The sequence below is a fragment of the Bison bison genome, unplaced genomic scaffold, assembly GCF_000754665.1.
Source record: "Bison bison bison isolate TAMUID 2011002044 unplaced genomic scaffold, Bison_UMD1.0 scf7180017864330, whole genome shotgun sequence".
In the NCBI taxonomy this organism is placed as follows: Eukaryota; Metazoa; Chordata; class Mammalia; order Artiodactyla; family Bovidae; genus Bison; species Bison bison.
In genome coordinates, this window is record NW_011494902.1 from 737,305 (window position 1) to 759,843 (window position 22,539).

At 43.2% G+C, this 22,539-nt stretch overlaps 1 protein-coding gene across 1 annotated transcript in view; it reads left to right on the forward strand.

The window, feature by feature from the left end:
- The first annotated feature begins 281 nt into the window (after positions 1-281).
- The window catches only part of GPR39 (G protein-coupled receptor 39), a 263,323-nt gene continuing 241,065 nt past the window's right edge, over positions 282-22,539 (forward strand). The window contains exon 1 of the mRNA XM_010853617.1: positions 282-1,714. Within this exon, the coding sequence (XP_010851919.1) occupies positions 859-1,714 (856 nt within the window). The 5' untranslated portion in view covers positions 282-858. The remainder of the gene's footprint in view (positions 1,715-22,539) is intronic.

The window sequence follows — 22,539 nt, forward strand, 5'->3', positions numbered from 1 at the left end:
ACGGCTGGGCACCAAAGAGCGTGCGCTTGCTGGCTGCTCCGGGGGCCCCCGCCAACTGGACGGCGCCTGGGTCCGGCCCCCCAATCTGGTGGTGGTGGCGGCCCAACCTTTGAAGGGGATCCCAAGGCAGGAGGGGGCAGTCGGTCTTTCTGGGCCTTAGCCGGGGACTCTAAGTCCAGGAGCGCATTCCAGTTTCCCCCCGGGCTGCGCCTCCCGGGGCTGGGATGCGCGTGCGCCCAGAAGGCAACGCTAACTCGGTGGTGGCCGCTTGGGCGGCGGGGAAGGTGGGGCCAGCCGTCGCCCCGTGCTCCCGAGCCAAGTTCGGGACAGTGCCTGGTGCTGAGTCAACCCCCTGCTGGGTGGATCTGCGGGGCCGGGAGCGCAGGCGGCGATAGTTAATGATTAATCGCTTACCACCCAGCCTCCAGCCTCTCTGCACGGGAAACCGTGCTCCCGGAGGGTGGGTTTGACCAGTAAAGGCCAGGTGGCTTGGAGGGGAGCCGGAGAGAAGCCGAACATAGCGCCGGGAACCTGCAGGGGAAGGGGCTGCGAGCTGGCGGCTGTGGGCTGACTGGCTGCAGCGAGTCTGGAACCTCCTTCCTCTGAGCTCACCACGCCTCGCCCAGTCACCACCCCCTCAAACCCCACCCCTAAGCGCCTCCGGTTCGGCTAGCTTGGGCTGCCCCAGGAAGTTTCCATAAAAGCACCTGAAATCCCAAATCACTTTTTCCAGGTGAGCTAGAGAAAGCCCTGCGCCCACTCCGGTGAGTTGCAGCTGAGAACTTTGGGCTCCGCAGGGGGGAGGAAGGGAAGTTGAGAAGGTCTTTGGACCCGGTTGCCTGGCTGACTGCCTTCCTCATGGCTTCCCCAAGCCACCCCAGCAGGGACTGCTCCCAGGTCATTGATCACAGCCACGTTCCCGAATTCGAGGTGGCCACCTGGATCAAAATCACCCTCATCCTGGTGTACCTGGTTATCTTCGTGGTGGGCATCCTGGGGAACAGTGTCACCATTCGGGTCACCCAGGTGCTACAGAAGAAAGGCTACCTGCAGAAGGAGGTGACAGATCATATGGTAAGCCTGGCTTGCTCCGACATCCTGGTCTTCCTCATCGGCATGCCCATGGAGTTCTACAGCATCATCTGGAACCCCCTGACCACACCCAGCTACACCGTGTCCTGCAAGGTGCACACGTTCCTCTTTGAGGCTTGCAGCTATGCCACTCTGCTGCACGTGCTGACCCTCAGCTTTGAGCGCTACATCGCCATCTGCCACCCCTTCAGGTATAAGGCCATGTCGGGGCCCTGCCAGGTGAAACTGCTGATTGGCTTCGTCTGGGTCACCTCCGCCCTAGTGGCGCTGCCTTTGCTTTTTGCCATGGGAGTTGAGTACCCCTTGGTGAACGTGCCCAGTCACCGGGGACTCATTTGCAACCGCTCCCGCACACGCCACCAGGAGCAACCGGAGAGCTCCAACATGTCTATCTGTACCAATCTGTCCAGCCGCTGGACAGTGTTCCAGTCCAGCATCTTCAGTGCCTTTGTGGTCTACCTTGTGGTCCTGGTCTCCGTGGCCTTCATGTGCTGGAGCATGATGCAGGTGCTTAGGAGGAGTAAGCAGGGCACCCTGGCTGCCCAGGGGCAGCAGCTGCAGCTGAGGAAGTTGGAGAGCCAGGAGAGCAGGAGCGCCCGGAGGCAGACCATCATCTTCCTGAGTGAGTACGGGGTGCAGGGCCTCCTGGGAGCAGACCTCACCCCCACCCCACCACTGCCCCCAAGGTCCTCTTAACCCAAGCCTTGCCTTACAAGTGTGAACCTAAGTTCATTGAGGTTGAAAAGGCAGGGATATAAGCCTCTGGATGCTTCTTCTCTCTGTTTTGGAGACTGGGGTTATGATCAGAAGAGCACTTGACCAGAAGTCAGAAAGTCTAGGTACGTTCAGCAGTGGCAGCTCTGTGACTGCTGGCCGAGTCACAGCTGGCCGACAGCTTAGGTAAAATGGCGATGATAATACTGAGAAACGTGAGGGTTGAACTAGGTAACTCAGGACAGGTGCAAGTCCTCTGAGAAGGACCAAGTTCTGCAGGGCTGGAAGGGAGCATCCTTATCTAGCCCATCTTAGCCCCGGGGCAACCTTTCTCAGGCAATTGAACTGTGTTCCCATTTTTGTCCTCCTTCTCAGAAACAAGGCTGTCAGGAATACACTCTCCAGGCTGCGACTTTGTTCCCCCAAAGTGGTTTCCTACCCAAGTCTTAAGAAAGTGGAGCTCTCAGACACCCACTTCTCTGGGTAGTGCTTGAGTGTTCGTCGTGGTGGGTCTGTTTGTTATCAGAGCATAGAAACATAGCGGGAGCGGGCTGGCTTGTTTGTCTGAAGCAGGAAATCTGGCTTCCCAGATTTCCTGCGACTTGTTTGATACCCAATTTCCATGCAGAGAACTTGGTTTGTTTCCCAAACTTTTGTTGTGATGCAACTATTTTGAGTCAGATCCTTCTGTGTGCCAGGAAGGGAAGGGGCCCATGATCAGTAGCCCTCCAAGACCTTAGAAGAGAGTCCTGGTGGCCACCCTTTGAGAGACTGGGCTTTCCCAGAAACACACAAAGTGTATGCAGCAAAGGGTCTTTCAAAATATTTTTTAGCAGAAAGGAGAAAAAGATATCCTTGTGAGTGTGTGAGTGTGAGTCAAGGGGGAGTTGATGGAACAAATGTTTCCCTTTCTCCCCAGTCCCCTCTCCAGTGTGGCATCCGAGGAGGAATAAATCATGGTGCTGTTTGTTTTGGTGTGGGAAACCTGAGAAACAGGTTCCAGGGTGAAAGTTAGACAAGAAAGAAAGATGGAAGGCACTTGAAGAGGGATGACAAGAACTGGGTTTTGGCCCAGCCCTACCCCTGGCTTCCACTGTGTCTGTACAGTGGACCTGATCTTATTGTATCTGTGCAAAATCAGAGAAGGGAGTTTGCGTGTTGAGGATGCCTGATTCTGCATCAGGGGCTGTGCTTTTGACATATTTCCATTTCATAGAAGAGGAATTTCAGGCTTAGAGAGAACCTAGTTCAAATGCACTTAAGTGCAGCTCCCAGATTTTAACCTTGTTTCTCTGGGGTGTTTCCGAGTTGCCTATCACTCACCACATGACAGGCCAATAAATTGAGAGACAAGTTGTTGGGACAAGGAATAGCAACTTTATTTGGAAAGCCAGCAGACTGAATAGATGGTGGACTAGTGTCCCATAGAAACATCTTACCTGAGTTGGAATTCAAACTTCTTTGTTAAAAGGGAAGGGATATGGTTGGTTGTTGCAAGCTTCTTTGTTTAGTAAGACTTTGTTTTTGCAGCTGTATGTACAGGTAAGTTTGGTAAGATTATGATGTTCCTATAAACCTGCAATAAGATGAATGTTATTCTGTTCTGCAACTCTTTATCTCTATATGAATGGGAAAACGTTTTGTCTTTAAACATAGAGCCTTGAGAGTGGTCCATCCTGTATATTTCATGCTATAGGCAACATTCTTGTAGCGAAAGTGATAGAATACATATGTTAAAGTAAAAGAAGCAGATCTAATAAAGAGTCAAGATTTGTTTCTCTGTTATTACAAGGGCAGGGAAATAAGTGGTTTCCTGTGGCTTGTTCATAAGCTCAAGGGGAAGGGAAAATGAAATAAAGCAGAACTTCTGGAAACTGGAGTAAGGCGTCTGTATTGGGTGACATCGTCCAGGGACTTAGGGAGGGCACCCAACCCGACTCAATCTCTCTTACCCACTGGCTTCTGCCCAAAATATTCCAGGAAGAAACAAGACATTGGATTTGTTTGAATATCTATTGAAAGACTAGTTCTTTCTTCCCCCATATACCTTTAGGCATGTCTTAAACTGCTAGCAGTAACTCATACTTTAGCGTGAAGAAATTTCCTTTTTTCCTTTTTTGAGTACAGGACATTACCTCCCACTCTAATTTGGGAAGTAAGACTCCATTTGACCAAGAACAAAAATAATTTCTCTTTGTTCTCTATCGTACCAATCTCTTTTTATTAATTTTTAAAAAAATTTCTCTCAGTAGATGTCTGTTCTTCTCCTAGTGGGTATTGTTCCAAGTCAATGTCAGTCTCCGAGTTGAAGTTCTGTCTCCATTCAGACATGAAATCAGAACGTCCCAGACTTTTAGGGAGAGACAAATAGGAACTTGGAGATCATCTCATCCAGTTACTAATTGCTGAGGATGGGTCTGTTCTCTCTGCTGCCCTCATTCTTTCCTTCTCCTTGTCTCCCCGTTTCTTGTAACAACTATATATTAATCACCCACTGTGTTCCCTGCATAGATTGTTGAATCGCAATTAGGTGCTCAATGTGTGGTAATGTCTTGGGGGAATTTACCATTTGTATTTAGCCTGTTGCCTCTGCAGTAGGTTTGCAGAGCAGTTCTTGCAAATGTCCCCTTCTCCCAATGAATTTCAAAGAGCTTTTGAAAATAGGATCCTCACTAATTAACTCAAGTTAGGAAATAAATTAATGGAATGAAGAGGAAGGAATCATGGTCTACATCTATCAGATTGATACAATGCAATTTACTTTGTGGGTTTCATAAAACGTATGTTTTGGGGGCATTTTTAACCCAGAGCAAATGAAAATATAAATTGTTTACAAATCGCTGAATTTAATATAGTGATTTAGCTGTCTTTTTAGCACTTCAGTTAACAGATGTATCAAATTAAAACAAATATTTGCTCATTTCAAACATCTTTTGCATTTAATGTGAAATGTAAATGACAACACAGCGCAAGATGTTTTTGGAGCTCTGGAGGCAATAAAAAAAACCATTAAGGATTTTCTCCTCCCGTTGTTAAAAAATGCTAACTTCTGCATAACAGAAGGGAAATTCATAAATCTACTCAAGATGAGGAAGTCTATGTAGAAAATGTTATTAATTTTTCCTTTCTGCATCCTTTGCTATTGTGCCTCAGTCTAGCTGAGGTTCTTGGCTGGTGAATAATGAAAATAAATTGGGATATCCAAACAAGAAAGAGATGCTGAGACACCTCCTAGCTCTCAAGCAATTTGCAGGAGAGAACAATAATAATGTGAAAATGCACATTTCTGGACACATGAGTGTCCCTTCTTGCCTCCTGTCAGCTCAGTAAGAAATCAATTCTAGACATATTTCTTTCTGTATGGTCACTGCTAATATAACTTGTCCCATGCCAAGATAGCAAGGAGCTGGTACATTTTTCTCTCTATACCTTGGCTGTTGAGAATATGCAAAATGAGCCTTCCTTTCAAGAGGGTTTCCCAGACCTTCCATCTTGTCTTTCTGAACACTCACTTGGAGTTCTGTGCAATGCCTGGTCCACAGACGTTCATGTTTGTGTTTATTGTACATGTGGCTTGCTGTCAGATGTCACCCACTCAAAGTGAAATAAGAGTATTTTAAAAGAAGCATTGTAATTGGTAGCTTCCAAGAGCATAAAGTGATTGGGACTCAGTTACGGCTACTTTCTAAGGATCTGTAAGTTTATGATTGTCTTTCAAAGATAGTTATGAATTTTTTTTTTTTACAGATAATTGTGAAATTAAAAAATTAAACATCATGGAGGCTGGTGTTGTTAGTAGCTCAGTTGTGTCTGACTCTCTGTGACACCGTGGACTGTGGCCTGCCAGACTTTGTCCATGGAATTCTCCAGGCAAGAATACTGGAGTAGGTAGCCATTCCCTTCTCCAGGGGATCTTCCCCACCCAGGGACTGAACCTTGGTCTCCTGAATTGTAGGTGGATTCTTTACAGTCTTAGCCACTGGGACTCTGTAATAAGTACAGTTTATTTATTTATTTTTTAAAAATTCTGGTTTGCTCTCCTGAGTCAGAGGGAAAGGGAAGGAACTGCAGAGAGTGATGGAATTGCACATCAGTTTGGGTTGATTGTGGGGGATATGTTGAATATAGACTTTGTCCATCATGTGTATTAGATGGAAAAAAAAATTGAGAGTTGCCGTTGTACTGAACTATTCTGAAAAGAAAACTGATGCGTGTTTGAGTATTTGTGGGTGGGTCAGAGAGAAGCAGGGAGGAGATCAGAATCATATCCTCTGAGTCTTAAGACCCCAGATATGAGGTCAAAGTCATGTATTCATAGGAGAGATGGAGGAAGCTGAGATGTTGACAATGGCTGGAGTCCAGAGGGAAGGAGGCTCGGGGGTGGGAGGGGGAGATTATATATATATATTTAAAATAAAATAATTATATATATAATTATGACTGATTTGCATTGTACAGCACAAATCAACACAACATTGCAAAATGATTATCATCCAATTAAAAAAATAAATAAAATGGAGTCCAAAATTTCCCATGAAAAGAGGTTTTATTGGGACGTCATTGTGAAAAACAGCAGTGAAAATTATGAAATTAGTCATATTTTATTATATGTAGCTTCTAATCATATGTGAATTCTTATAATAACTTTTTTTTCAGAATGAAACAAATGCTTTTTGGAGGATGTAATTTTTCTGACAGAAGAGGTTTGATGGCCATTGTGTTTGATTTTCTAGAACAGGAAGCTTATAAAGAAAGCTTTCTCCCAAGAGCTTCTCTTAATTCTTTGCTGTTTAATTCACCCTCATTGAAGCTCCTGTCCTCGCATCATCTTTGTCAATTTCCCCTCCTTTTAGGATTAACTGGTCTAATTCGGCTAAACCTTCGTTTGTCAGTGGCTTGTCATTTGATTCCTGTGTTTCTGCAGCTTTCCTTTCATTGACTTCATGAAATTCTGCACCCTATGTGCAGACCATACGCAGAAATATAATTAATTGAAAAATCAATCTCTATAGCCTTGTGTGTATCAACTGATTACATGGAAATGAATGCCTTAAAATACTCTGAAGTGTCCGAAGAATATTTAAATAGTTGTTTCTTGACTAGTTTAAATTCTGGTCTTACAATCATGTGTGTGTCATTAATTTTCTTAGCAAAGACTTTTTCTCTGATGTATAAAGGGCTATGCCAACTCAGTCTCTCAGGGAAATATCACCAAAATTAAATTAGTGACATTTTTAATGTGAGAGATTATTTTGACTCAAATGTTTGGATATTTCAAGAAAAAAAGAGTTTTGCCTCAAGAATTCAGATTCCGACCTCCTCCCTTCACTGGGGTGGATGTGGCTGTAATAAATGGCGTTTCATGTTTATTTTTCTATTTGTGATGTCTGTCATAAATTCCCAGTGTTCTGCGATCACCCTGGCAGACAGACATAATGATGCTATTTTAGTTTTATAATCAGGCTGCCTCAATGATTTCATTTCTCTGTTGGAGAGATGCATCGTTCCTGTGGAAGGGACTATTGGAAGCCCAGTCCCCATTCATTAGCAAGTCTGTTCATCTGTCTTCGTTGCATACTTCTTGGGGGCAAAGTGTAATAAGACAGCGGAGGCCTTCACTGAGCAGTGCATTCAGCTTATTAATGCTAAAACCACTCAGAATAAAAGGCTTTTTGCGTGTAGAGACAGCACAGAGCAAGTATATTGAATTGGGTGTCAAGGAGCCCTGTCTCGCCCCACTAGGCAAGTTCCTCTGACCCACCACTTGGATGACACTGTCATCTCTCTCCACCTTTTCCTTCTATCCACCTTCCCTGATGATCTGCAACCCTGGGATGACCCAGCTGACTCTCTGCTTCTACTCCTTGGCTGCATACTGAACACTGGAGATAAGGCTGGTCACCTGCCACTGTGAGTTCTTGTAAATCAATGTGCTCAGCCTCACCTGGGCCCTGCTTGCTGCTGGCACCTTCGTTTGCAGGGACCTTCAAAGAGCTTGAGCTCCTGGAGTCCGTTTTCCACTTTGAGGGACCTTGACTGCGTTTGTCATCACTGGAGGAGCGTCTGCGTTGACCCTTGGCTAGGGAGACCCTGTTGCAGCCGCTGGGTCCCACTGATGCAGTTGTTCCCAGCTGCATATGTTCAGGTCCCTTAGTGGCTTCCCATGGCTCCAAGGTCGCAAATCAAAATCCTTAACACAAGGACCTCATGGTTAGCTGCTCCTTCAGCTTCATGGGGTGTGTTTCTCTGGTTGTGTTAGTCAGCTGCAGTGTCATGACAAAATACCACAGGTGGCGTGGCTTAACAGCAGACATTTATTTTCTCATAGTTCTGGAAGCTAGAAATTGGAGAGCCAGGACATGGCAGGGATGGTTTCTGGTGAGCCTGCTTCTTTGGTTTGTAAATAGCAGCCTTCTCACGGAATCTTCATAGGCCCTTGTTTGGTGGGAACAGGGACAGAGATCTCTGGTACGGTTTCCTTTTCTGATAGGGAAGCTAGTCTAACTGGATTAGAGCCCAGCACATCTGATCCCGTTTAACCTTAATTATTTCCCTAAAGGCTCTGTCTCCAGACGTTGTCACGTTTTGGGGTTAGGGCTTTACCCCATGAATTTGGGGGGCACAGTTCAGCCCATAACACCACTTAATTGCTCTGCCCCAGGACCCTCCTCCAGTTCTTCAGTGGACCATGGCCAGGCTCACTCGCTGTCACCATCTGGTCTTAGCATGTGTTGTTTGCTTTGCCTGAAATGCTTTTTTGCCTTGCTCCATGCTCTACCTCAACCTGCCAGCCCCTTCACCAAATTAGCATTTTCAGATCTCTCCTGGGAAGCATGGCCCATCCTCCTTGACTTGATTAAACCTCCCTTAAAACAGGACTCAACAGTTGTAATTTTACATTTAGTGGTGAAATCATTTGATTGATGTCTGCTTTCCCTCTCATTCCTCGAGGGCAGGAGCTGTTCTTTACTTTCCACTGTGTGTAATGCCTGGCACACAGTAGAAGAAGTGAAGTGAAGTCACTCAGTCATGTCTGTCTCTTCGAGACCCCATGGACTGTAGCCCACCAGGCTCCTCCGTCCATGGGATTTTCCAGGCAAGAGTACTGGAGTGGGATGCCATTGCCTTCTCCAGACACAGCAGATGTTCAATGGAAAATTGTTGATTGAATAAATACTTAAATGCTCCTGAGCTTGGGATTGGAAATGATGTTCTATTTACCCTTGGGCATGCATTCCTCTGGAAATTTATCATTCCTCACAATTTTGGGGATTAGTCCAAACCTAAAGGTGCTCTTTTTTTTTTTTTTTTTAGGACTCATTTTTCTTTAAAAACTTTTTTAAATTTTAATTTTGACTGTGCTGGGTCTTTGTTGCTATGTGGGTTTTTCTCTAGTTGCAGACAGTAGGAGCTGCTCTTCATCATGGTGTGGTGGCTTCTCATTGCAGTGGCTTCTCTTGTTGCAGAGCATGGGCTTTAGGGCTTGCAGCCTTCAGTAGTTGTGGTTCTCAGGCTCTAGAGCATAGGCTCAGTGGTTGTGGTACATGGGCTTACTGTAAGGCACGTGGGATCTTCCTGGACCAGGTATCGAACCTGTGTCTCCTGCATTGGCAGGGGGATTCTTTCCCACTGAAACACCAGGGAATCCCAAGATGCTCTCTTGAAAGGGATCTGATTTGGCCCAGGCCTCTGAAAAGTAAAGACATTGTGGAGGACATTAAAGATTTTATCTCTCTTGAGCCAAGGAACAGTCTGTGTTAATCAGCCCTTAAATGTCAGCGTTCACCATATGTACCTGCCAAGAGTTACCTTACAGTGAAAGTGATTAGGGTGCTGTTTAACAGTCCTTGTTACACTCTGTTTAACCGGATGATAATGGAATAAGACACCTTGAAAAATTACTTCTTAGCAGGCCCTTTCACCACTTGTTGGTAAGAGAGTCCTGAGGGTAATGGAACGAGGATGAAGTGGGGGAAATATTTTAAAAGTATTCAATCAATGTGTTTTTTTTGAAAAAAATATTTGTTATTATTTAGCTGCGTCAGATCTTAGTTGGAGCACATGGGTCGCTGTTGAATGTGGGATCTTTCATTGTGGTGTGTGGGTTTCTGTCGTTGCAGCAAGCGGGCATAGGCTCAGCAGTCACAGTGTGGGCTTAGTTTCTCTGTGGCATGCAGGATCTTAGTTCCCCGGACAGGAATCAAACTCACATCCCCTGCACTGGAAGGCGGATTCTTAACTACTGGACCACCAGGGAAGTCGCTAACCAATGTTTTTATTTCCCCCTTAATTGCATTTGTTTGTAGCTATCTCCCTCAAATCTTAACCAGAGGGCTTGCCACCCCAGGGGAATTAAGAAGCAAGTGCTGCCTTGTCCAAAGGTATTGTTTTTAGTTCTGAGCCCAGAAGCTGGACTTCTTAACCTTTTGATGAGGCAGTTGTCTTTTAAGCCTTCAGGAGGGTGCAGAAGGATGGCTAAACTCTGTAGCTCTCCCTTTGCCATGTAACCAGCCCAGTCTGGTACACGAGATCTACTACCACGCAGCTTGTTCCAGATAAGACCATAGCTAAGGGGTTTGCCATGTCTCCTTGGAAGTCAGTGAAGGGCTTGAAGGGGTAAAGATGCATAGTTAGAGATGTGCTGCTGCTCCTAGGGTGATAGCATTTGTCACACGGCAGTTGAAGTCAAAATACAGGCCTGGTCATGTTCCCAGAGTAGAAAAGAGACAATCCTTCGTGGGGACACAGTCCTGGAAGAGCAGCTGATGCCAGTTAGTTCTTCCTGCCATTATCCATGTCCCTGGCTCTTGGTTTGTCCAAGTCTTGCTATCACTGCAGCCTTCTATGGCCAGAGAATGACTCTGCTTCCATTCAGCTCCTCACGTGTCCTCAGCATGGCAGTGCCAACTGCCCCCATATCACATAGGCTCTGGTTAGGAGCTGGCTCGGTCATAGTCACTCTGACTCAGTGGTCCCCAACCTTTTTGGCACCAAGTACCAATTTCATAGAAGACATTTCTTCCCACAGACCTATAGGGGGATGGTTTCAGGGTGATTCAAGTGCATTACATTTATTGTGTACTTTATTTCTATTATTATTACATCAGCTTCTCCTCAGATCATCAGGCATTGAATCCTGGAGGTTGGGAACTTGTGTTCCAATTTATTTCCATTGTGCAGTGGTCATTCTTCAGTGTACTCATTCTTCAGTGACAATTTCAAGTCCCTACTTCTTCCTTGAAGCCTTCCTACACTGACCTTCCTATGAATAATGAGCCATCTGAGGCCCCATTTCTCAGATGGCATCACAGGTGTTGTCACCCAACTATTCTCGGGGCTCCCTGAGATCAGGGACTTTGCATACCCGTATTTTTTATTTTGGTCTGGGAACACAGTGGCTGTGAGTGGCTTCATGTTGTTTAGGCAAGCATACTGAAGTGGGTTGCCACATCCTCCTCCAGGGGATCTTTCCTACCCAGGGATCGAAGCCATGTCTCCTGCATTGACAGATTCTTTACCGCTGAGCCACCTAGGAGGAACTGCTTCGAAAGTGAAGGAACTGAAATTCCCCAATGGTGGCTGCTGCCCTTGGGTAGGAGGGAGATTGTACAAACTGCGATCCTCAGGAAGTCACTTTGGCTCTACCCGCCTTTCCCCCGCTGCCCTGGGGTAATCTGAGATGAAATCTCAGAAATCTGAGATGGCTCCTGGAATTCCTGACCCCCTGTGTACATACACCTGCTCCCACTTACTCAGTCAAACACTAATCAAGGCATTGCATGAAGGGATTTTGCAGAAGTAACTAAGTTCCCAAATCGGTTGACCTTAAAATAGGGAGATTTCCTGCATGGGCTTAATCAAGTCACAAGACCCTTTAAATCTAGGTCTAGGAGTCAGATACAGGGCATGTCAGAGATCAGATCATAAGATAGGTGGGAGGTAGGAGTACTTTTCCACTGCTGGCTTTGCAGATGTGTGGAACCACTGGCAGGGAATGTAGGTGGTCCTGAGGAGCTGAGAGCCAGCAAAGAAATGGGGATCTGAATGAACTGAGAGGTGCATTTCCCCCCAGAGCTTCCAGAAATAACTCAGCTTGGCTGACTCCATGAGACCCAGAGCAGAGATTCCAGCCATACTGGCTCTGGAGTTGTGATCCACACAACTATGAGATAATAATTCAGACACTAATTTATATTAATTTGTTATGTGACAATAGAAAACATACATTCTCTAAACTCTGATAAGGTGGCTCCAAGGTAGACACTTGTCCTGCCTTAGTTATATCTTCCAAACCTAATTTCTGGAAACTTCTCTGTGAAGAGTCCCACCTTCTAAGACCTTTACCTGAAGGCCAGCCATTCCTGAATTTACCCACCATTTATTAACATCTGCTGAGGCTCAGGGATTAGGAAATTTACCATGATCCAGGGCACCATGGAATTTTCTCTGGAATTTTCTCTTGTTTGAGGAGTTCAAAATTTGCAGGTTTGAGCCCCATCAGCTAGAATTTTGAACCCCTAGATCCTTTGGTTGTCAAAGAGGAGGTCTGTAGTGGGTTCATCTTTTAATGATCATTTTTCAAGTAGCTCTTTTTTCTCAGAGCCTGGCGCTTAGAAGGTGCTGAATAAATGTTTGGTGAATCAGTGAATATCTGGGCAGCTTTGCTGCTCACCAGGGCAGATTGCTTACATTCTTCATCATTTATTAATAGCTTCAAATAAAAAAAAAAAGAAAAAAAACAGGGGCAGACAGTGGGAACCAACCACAGTGATGAAAGCAAGTCTAAGAGAGAGAGATGTCTCGCTTAAGGTTTCTGCCAATTGAGAAGCCTGACAGAATTTCCTGTTTGCACTTCCTGTGTGTAAGAGCCATTCTGGCAGACAGGAACCTGCCAGACATCTCATCATGCTGCTTTACACATCTCAAGAGTGGCTGGGTGGCTGGATAGCAGCGGTGGTAGCATAGTCTGGGGATCAGGAGGCTGCAGCATCAAATTGCTATTGTACTTGTTAAATGTCTAACTGGCTATGAAACCAAAAGCATGCAGACATAGGAGTCAAGCGCAGTTGGGAGGGATGAAGTTCACTGAATTTGTAGAGAAAATCCATCCTCTTTCTGTAGTGAAGTGGAAAGAATCCAGCTTACCTTAGAAATAAGACACTGCGCACAGGGTGTTGGGGTAGAACCAAGGTCATTTGTTCTCTGGCTTTTATATATTATTATTTTTTGGAAGACATGATATACTCAGCAGAAACAAAGCTTTCTAAGAAATTTATGGGTCGACTTTCTATGTGCCTCAATTCTGAAGGATTAAATATCATGTTGAACTGACGGCTGCATATTTTATATATTTAGAGGACAGTGGATGTATTGTCATTGTTTTTTAAGCTCAAGTTTGTCTTGACAGGGGAGGTAAGTGAAGTGGTGATTGAAGATTGCTTTCTGGAGGGTGAAAAACTTACAAAGAAGTAGCCTATTCTCCTTGGATCTGGAGTTTTTCTCATTACTGTATCTCTTGAAGGTCTCTTCCTCCAGGAAACCCTCGTGGACTGGCTTTACACTGCTCTAAATTGTCCAGCAGGTCTTCATGTTTCATTTTAGTGCTTAATTCATCAAATATTTACAAAAGCCTAAAATGTGCATGGTGTCATTAAGACTTTAGAGATGAGAGTGCTGGTTCTCCTCTTTGAGGAGCTCGATATTTCTTTAGTTAAGGCCTCAAAGTATAGAGGCAAAGACTTGTAGAAAGAGAATCCTAAAAATACCCTTGATGAAGAGTTGGGGAGTATTGGCTGCTTATGAAATAAACTGGTTCTTGGCACCAGAATTTTTAATAGGGTGGTTAATTAGACATCACTACTCCAGAGATGTCCTCTACAGTCTTGATATTCACAATGTGGTCCATGGATCAGCAGTATCAACATAACCTGGGAAACTGTAAAATACAGAGTCTTTGACCACACTCCATACCTACTGAATTAGAACTGCATTGCAAGCAAGTCTCTGTGGTTGCCACATATTAAAAGTGTGCGAAGCACCCACGTGCAACATGTGGAGGGGATTCTTTTAACTCAAAAAGAATAAAAAAGGATCAACTTAGAATGACTGAACTCACCATACATAGTAAGAACTAATTAGAGTTGTAATAAAAGCTCTATATAGTCATGACAAGTGGAAATTTGCTCTATGACATGTAGTCACAAGAAACTTAACATTATTTTGAAAAAGAAACTTAAATCAGGTTCCAAAACCTTCTTTTGTAAGGTGGTGAAAATTCAGTCTAAATGAAGTTTGGAGGAAAGTGAAAGAAAGTGTTAGTCGCTCAGTCATGTCCAACTCTTTGCAACCCCATGGACTGTAGCCTGCCAGGCTCTTCTGTCCATGGAATTCTCCTGGAAAGAATACTGGAGTGGGTTGCCATTCCATTCTCCAGGGGATCTTCCTGCCCCAGGGACTGAACCCGGGTCTCCTGCATTCCAGGCAGATTCTTTACCGTCTGAGCCATCTGCTTCCTCATGTTGTATTAAAATTCAGGGGTGCTTATGAGGTGTCCAGAAAATGGAGCTTTTAGCTCTTCCTTCAAGTAAGTGTTTTGTTCAAAGGACTTCCTATTGTTTCTTTTTCTCTAGCATTCTGCTGCCAAGACTGATCAGAGTGCCCAGATGGGTCAGCTAAGGGGCTGGCCTTTATATTTCCTCTCTATTCCTTTCAACATCACCATCCTGAGGGTAGAATTATCCTTGCTTTTTGGAATTGCCCAAGGTCATCACTCATGGCAATTTGAACCGTGGTCTCACTCTAGAGTCCACATTCTATATGTCTTCTTTGGAAAAATGTCTATTCAGGTCCTCTGCCCTTTTAAAAATTGGGTTGTTTGCTTTTTTGATGTTGATATGTAAGAATTCTTTGCATATTTTGGATATTACTCCTCCTCAGATATATCATTTCCAAGTATCTTCCCCTATTCAATAAGTGGCCTTTTTATTTTGTTGTTAGTTCCTTTCTCTGTACTTACTTTTTAGTTGGATGTAGTCTCACTTGTTTACTTTGTTTCTCTTGCCTGAAGAGAGAGATTCAGAAAATATTAAGGCTAATGTCAAACAGCACACTGCCTATGTTTTCTTCTATCAGTATTATGGGTTTTGGTATTACATTTAAGTCTTTCATCCATTTTGAGTTTATGTCTAGATATGGTGTGAGAAAGTAGTCCAGTTTGATTCTTTCACCTAAAGTTATGACCAACCTAGACAGCATATTGAAAAGCAGAGACATTACTTTGCCAACAAAGGTCTGTCTAGTCAAGGCTATGGTTTTTCCAGTAGTCATGTATGGATGTGAGAGTTGGACTGTGAAGAAGGCTGAGCACTGAAGAATTGATGCTTTTGAACTGTGGTGTTGGAGAAGACTCTTGAGAGTCTCTTGGACTGCAAGGAGATCCAACCAGTCCATTCTGAAGGAGATCAGCCCTGGGATTTCTTTGGAAGGAATGATGCTAAAGATGAAACTCCAGTACTTTGGCCACCTCATGTGAAGAGTTGACTCATTGGAAAAGACTCTGATGCTGGGAGGGATTTGGGGGCAGGAGGAGAAGGGGACGACAGAGGATGAGATGGTTGGATGGCATCACTGACTCGATGGACATAAGTCTGAGTGAACTCCAGGAGTTGGTGATGGACAGGGAGGCCTGGTGTGCTGTGATTCATGGGGTCGCAAAGATTCAGACACGACTGAGCAACTGAACTGAACTAATAGTTGTCCAGTTTTTAAAATATCATTTATTAATATGCTGTCTTCTCCCATTTGTATATTCTTGCTCTTTCGTCATAGATTCAGTTCAGTTCAGTTGTTCAGTTGCGTCCGACTCTTTGCGACCCCATGAATCACAGCATGCCAGGCCTCCCTGTCCATCACCAACTCCCGGAGTTTACCCAAACTCATGTCCATTGAGTCGCTGATGCCATCCAGCCATCTCATCCTCTGTCATCCCCTTCTCCTCCTGCCCCCAATCCCTCCCAGCATCAGGGTCTTTGTCATAGATTAATTACCCATAATAGTGTGGGTTTATTTCTGGTCTCTCTATTCTCTTTCATTGATCTGTGTCTATTTGTGTACCAGTACCATACTACTGTGATTACTGTAGCTTTGTAGTTTAGTTTGAAATCAGAGAACATGGTATTTCCTTCCAGCTTTGTTCTCCTCAAGATTGTTTTTCCTATTCAGGATCTTTTGTGTTTCAATAGAAATTATGAAATTATCTGTTTTAGTTATATGGAAAATGCCATGGTATTTTGGTAGGGATTTCATTGAATATGTAGATTGCCTTAGATAGTATGGTCATTATAACAATATTAATTCTTCTAATCCATGACCATGGTCTATCTAGCCATCTGTTTCTGTCATCTTCAATTCCTTTCATCAGGGTCTTATTGTTGAGTACAGGTCTTTTACCTTCTTAGATTCTTTCCTAGGTATTATAGATGTTTGATGCAAATACAGGTGTGATTGTCTTTTTAATTTATTTCTCACAGTTTGTTTGTATGTAGAAATGCAACAGATACTGTGTTTTAATTTTGTATATTGTAATGTTATGGAATTTATTGATGAGCTCTAGTAGTTGTTTGGTGACATCTTTAGGATTTTCTATGTTTAATACCATGTCATCTGCAAACAGTGATAGTTTTATTTCTTCCTTTCCAGTTTGGATTCCATTTTTTTTTTTTTTTTGAATGATTGCTGTGACTAGGGCTTCCAATAATATTTTGAGTAAAAGTAGCAAGGGTGGGCATCTTGTCTGGTTCCTGATTTTAGAGAAAATGCTTTCAGCTTTTCACTGTTGAGTATGATGTTAATTGTGGACTTGTCATATATGGTCTTTATTATGTTGAAGTATATTCCCTCTATGCCCACATTTTGGAGAGTTTTATTTTTTACTTCATAAATGGGTGTTGAATTTTGTCAAAAGCTTTTTATGTATCTGCTGAGATGATCATGTGGTTCTTATTCCTTAGGTTGTTAATGGGGTGTATCACAGTGATTCATTTGTGGATATTGACCCACTTTTGTATCCCTGGGATAAACCCCATTTGGTCATTGCATATGATTATTTTAATATAATGTTGAATTTAGTTTGCTAATATTTTCTTGACAATTTTAGCATCTGTGTTCATCAGTGATATTGACCTTAAATTTGGTATGTGTGTGATTCTTTTTTTCTCCTGGTTTTGCTATCAGGGTAATGCTTGCCTCATAGAATGAGTTCAAAAGCATTCCTTCCTCTTCCATTTTGGCAATAATTTGAGAAGTAGTGGTGGTGACTCTACTTTAAACATTTGATGGAATTCCCCTGTGAAGCTATCCAGTCCTGGATTTTGTTTGTTTCCCACTCCAGCCATCCCCCCTGCCCACCTCCCACCCCCACTACTGATTCAGTGTCTTTACTGGAACTGGTGCATTCATGTTTGTTTTCTATTTTTTCCTGGTTCAGTCCTGGGAGACTGTACATTTCTAGAAATTTGTCCCTATCTTCTAGGTTGTCCATTTTATTGGCATATAGTTATTTATAATAATCTCTTATGATTCTATGTATTTCTATGTTTTCACTTGTACTTTCTCCTTTTTATATTTATGATTTTATTGATTTGGGTCTTTTTTTTTCTTTGAGTCTGGCTAAAGGTTTTTAAATTTTGTTATTTTTTTTAAAAAAGAACTAGCTGTTAGTTTTTTTACTCTTTTTGGTTGTTATTTAGTCTCTATTTCCCTTATTTATGCTCTGATTTTTTATTATTTCTTTCCTTCTACTCATTTTGGGTTCTGTTTGTTCTTCTTGCTCTAGTTCCTTTAGGCATACAGGTAGGTTGTTTATTGACATTTTTCTAGTGTCCTGAGGTAGGCTTGTATTACTATAAAATTCCTTCTTGGAATTGTTTTCTGTGTCCCATAGATTTTGAATTGTTGTGTTTTCATTTATCTTCAGCTTTTTTTTTAAATTTTCTCTTTGATTTCTGCAATGACCCTTTGGTTGTTCAGCATCATTTTGTTTAGCCTTGATGTGTTTGTGTTCTTCCTTCTTTTCTTGTTGTTGAGTTAGAGTCTCACAGCCCCACAGTCAGAAAAAAATGCTTGATGTGATTATAGTCTGCTGACACTTGTTTAGTGGACTGGCATGAATCTATCCTGGAGAATGCTCCATGTGCAATTGAAAGAAATGTGTATTCTGCTGCTTTTGGATGGAGTGTTCTATACATATCTATTAGTAGTGTAATGTGTCATTTAAGGCCAGGTTTTCTTATTGGTTTTCTGTCTGGATGATCTGTCCATTGAGGTAAGTGGGGTGTGAAAGTCCCCTGCTATTATTGTGTTGCTGTCGGCTTCTTCCTTTGCGTCTGTTAATCTTTCCTTTATGTATTTAGGTGCTCCTATGTTGAGTGCATATATATTTGTAATTGTTATGTCTTCTTAGATTGATCTGTTGATCAATCTAATGTAGTATCCTTCTTTGTCTCTGGCTACAATCTTTGTTTTAGTCTATTTTGTCTGATATAAGTATTGTTACCTTGGTTCTCTTTTTGTTTGCATTTGCATGGAATACCTTTTTCCATCTCTCATTTTTAGTCTGTGTCTTTAGGTCTGAAGTGAGTCTTGCAGGCAGCATATGTATGAAACTTGTATTTATTTAGCCACTCTGTCTTTTGAGTGGAGCATTTTGTCTATTCACATTTAAAATACTTATTGATAGGTATGTATTATTGCCATTTTGTTAATTTGAGGGGTTGTTTTTATAGTTCTTTTCTGTTTCTCCTTTTTTTCTCTCTCTTCTCTTGTGCTTTGATGATTATCTTTAGGGTTTTGTTCAAATTACTTTCTCTGTTTTTGTGTGTATCTACCATAGATTTTCGGTTTGTGGTTACTATGAAGTTTATATATAGTATTCTATCTACCTATCTTTGTGATTATTTTAAGTTGCTGATCTCTTTAAATTTGAACACATTTTAGCAACCCTATTTTGTATCCCTCCGTGTTTACTCTTTCTGACATCATATTTTACATATTTTTATTTTGTGTATCCTGTAACTACTTACTATAGATATAGACAGTTTTATTACGTTTGTCGTTTAACCTTCATATTAGTTTTATAAGTGATTAATTTTCTACTTTTGCTCTATATTTGCCTTTACTAAAGAGATTTTTTTATTTAATAATTTTCATATTTCTAATTGTGAAACTAATTAGAATTAGTTAGTTTCTACTTCTGCTTGAGAATTCCCTTTAAAATTTCTTGTAAAACTGGTTTCATAGTGCTGAACTATTTTAGCTTTTGCTTATTTGTAAAACTTTTGATCTCCATCAAATCTGAGTGAGAGCCCTTTTTTTGGTAGAAAATTCTTGTTTGTAGATTTTCCCCTTTCATCACTTTAAGGGAGCTGCTTGCTCCCTCCTGGCCTGCAAAGCTTCTGCTTAAAAGTTAGCTGATAGGCTCTAGGAATTCCTCTGTATATAGCTTATTGTTTTTTCCTTGATTCTTTTATATTCTCTCTTTGGCATTTTAATTTCAGTGTGTCTTGGTGTGGTCCTCCTTGGGTTGACTCTGCGCTTCCCGGACTTGGTTGTCTGTTTCCTTTCCCAAGTTAGGGAAGTTGTTAGCTATTATGTCTTCAAATATGTTATCTGCTCCTTTCTGTCTCTCTCCTCATTCTGAAACCCCTTACAAAGCAAATGTTAGTAAGTTTGATGTTGTCCCAGAGATCTCTTAAGCTGTCCTCATTTTTTAAAATTCTCTTTAAATTTTCTGTTCAATTTGAGTGATGTCTATTATTGTCTTTCGTTTCATTGATCCCTTCCTCTGTATTATCTAATCTGCTATTGATACCTCCTAGTGTTATATTTTTATATAAGTTATTTCATTCTTCAGCTTTTTTGGTTCTTCTTTATATTTTCTATACTCCTCATTAAATTTGTCACTGTCTTCATTCATTCTTTCTTGAGTTCTTTGAGTATCTTTACATTTAATACCTTGAGCTCTTTATCAGGTAAATTGCATATCTCCACTCCATTTAGTTCTTCTTCTGGTGTTTTATCTTCATTTGGAAAATATTTCTTTGTTGCCCTGTTTTGCCTAATTTGCTGTGTTTATTTCTGTGTATTTGATAGTTTGGTTACATCTACTGATCTTAGAGAAGTGGCCTTATATAGGAGATGTCCTATGAGGTCCCATAGCGCAGTCCTTTCTAATCACCAGAGCTATATGTATGAGAGTCGCTGCTTTGTGGGCTGCACGGGTCCTTCTGTTATTGTAGGCTGATTACTGTGGGTGGTCTGAGAGGTGGCCCTTCGTCTGGTTGGTTGCCAGGCCCTGCCTTGAGTGGAGGCTGCTGGCCTATTGGTGGGTAGGAACCCTTGGGAATCCTGGAGTTAGTGCTGGCCCACTTGTGGGTGGAGCTGGGATGAAGTGACTGGCTGCAGGGGCTGGGGGTACAGAGGTAGTTTTAGTTTGCTGGTGGGAAGGGTTATGGTAGGTAGGTGGTTGTGGTCCTGGGTTGCTACTAGCCTCATAGTAGGTAGGCCTCTTCTTGACTGTGCTTTTGCAGGGTGGTTCTGGGACATGGTGGTTCTGGGACTTGTGTCCACCTGCTGGTGACAAGGCTAGGGCTCAGGGGTTTTCATTCTGGTGCTTGCTCACTCATGGATGATGCTGTGTCCTAGGGATAGTGCCAGCCCACTGGTGGGTGGGGCCAGGACCTGGCCCTCTGGCAGGTGAGGTCAGGTCATGGAATAAATGGGGGAAAATGGGGGTCCTATGGCCTCCAGCCTGCTGGTGGACAGGACTCTGTTTCCACCCAGCTAGTTCCTTGACCTTGGGTATCCCAGGACTGGTGCTGACTGACAGGTGGATTGGGCCAGGTCCTAGCACTAATAAACCAAGGTGGGGGGAATTCCAAAATGGAGCTTGCCAGCACCAGTGTCCTGATAGTAAGATGAACTTCCCTAAATGGCTGATGCTAACGTGTATAGCCCTAAAGTGATTCCCCACTGCCTTCAAGATAAACAAGTGGGCCTGACCCAGTCTTTCAGATTATTGCTTTTGCCCTGGGTCCTAGAGCATGTGAGATTTTATGTGTATCCTTTAAGAGCAGAATCTCTGTTTCTCACAGTCTGTGGTTCTCCCCAGAATAAGCCTCCTGGCCTTCAAAGCCAAACATTTTGGGGGCTTGTCTTCCTATTGCAGAACCCTGGGCTGAGCAGTCCAATGTAGATCTTGGACCCCTTGATCCTTGGGAGAACCTTTACACTTGTAATTATCCTCTTTTCTGTGGGCCATGTACCTGGAAGTGTGGTTCTTGACTGTATGTTTCTCTGCTCCTCCTACCTTTCCCTTCTCATTGTGGTTCCTTCTTTATATCTTTAGTCGTAAAAGATCTTTTCTGTTAAGTCTTCAGTAGTTGTTCTGTAAATACTTGTACTTTTGGTGTGCCCATGGGAGGAGGAGGTGAACTCAGGGTCTCCTTACTCTACCATCTTGGCCATTCCTCCTCAGGACTTTCTTTCTCTTTGAGTCCTCCTTCCGCAAAACCATGATCAGAAACTTGCTTTCCCAGAATCCCTTGTGGCTAGGGTGAGGCATGTGACCTGGGCTTCATCACTCATCTGCCCTGGCATGGGATTCTCATTTGGAAGAGAGTGATGGGAAGGAGCAGCAGCCATATAGAGTCTCCTTGGGGACAGGGCCATTGTGTGATAAGATGGCATTGAAAGAGAGCAACAACAGGAGAACTAAGGGTTGTGTCCTTGTCCAGGTGTTGGCAGGGCCTCTGTAAGGTCTATCCCAGACCTTGAGACAGTAGGGTCTCCATTGGCACAACCTGGTGGGATAATCTGATGTGAATCTTGGTTGCATACTCAGTTCTCTAGCACTTCCAAGTATTATGTGAAAAAAACAATAGCCTGCCTTCTGGTTTAAATGGAAATGGGCATTGTTGTTTGTACTAAGAACTCTGTGTGTCCAGAGAAGAGGTAATAGAACAGTTGGACTAAAGCTGGACCCAGAGGGAAACAGTGAATAGTGACTCTATATTGGAAAGTTGTTGTTTAGTTGCTAAGTTGTATCTGACTCTTTTGGGAATCCATGGACTATAGCCCACCAGGCTCCTCTGTCCATGGGATTTCCCAGGCAAGCATACTGGAGTGGGTTGCCATTTCCTTCTTCAGGGTATCTTCTTGACCCAAGGATTGAACCTGCATCTTGACCTGCATTGGCAGGCAGATTCTTTACCACTGAGCCACCTGGGAAGCCCAGACTGGAAAATATATTGGGTCAAATATGGAGGAAGTTGGTAGATAGTTTAAAGGATTTGGACTACATATTGGTAGCAGTGGGGAGCCATGGAAGGTGTTTGAGGAGTGGCAAGAAGGCAAACATGAAGACTAGTGTGGCCCCGGTGTGTGGTGCAGGCAGGGGAGGTACTGTGAGGAGCACAAATATGGATGGTGCTGGTACCACGTGATCTGACGATGGTGAATAGACAGGTTTCACCATGAATAGTCATGAGGAGTAGTTGTCAGTGCTGCTACATATCAGAATCACCTATGGATCACTCAGCAATGCCCTGCTTCATTCATACCCAGATCTGGGGTGGAGTTCTGGATATCAGTATTACTTAAGTTCTGTAGATAATTCCAGTGTGGGGCCCTGACTGACACCGGGGAAGAGGGACTTGGAAAGGCTGTCTGAATCTGGCC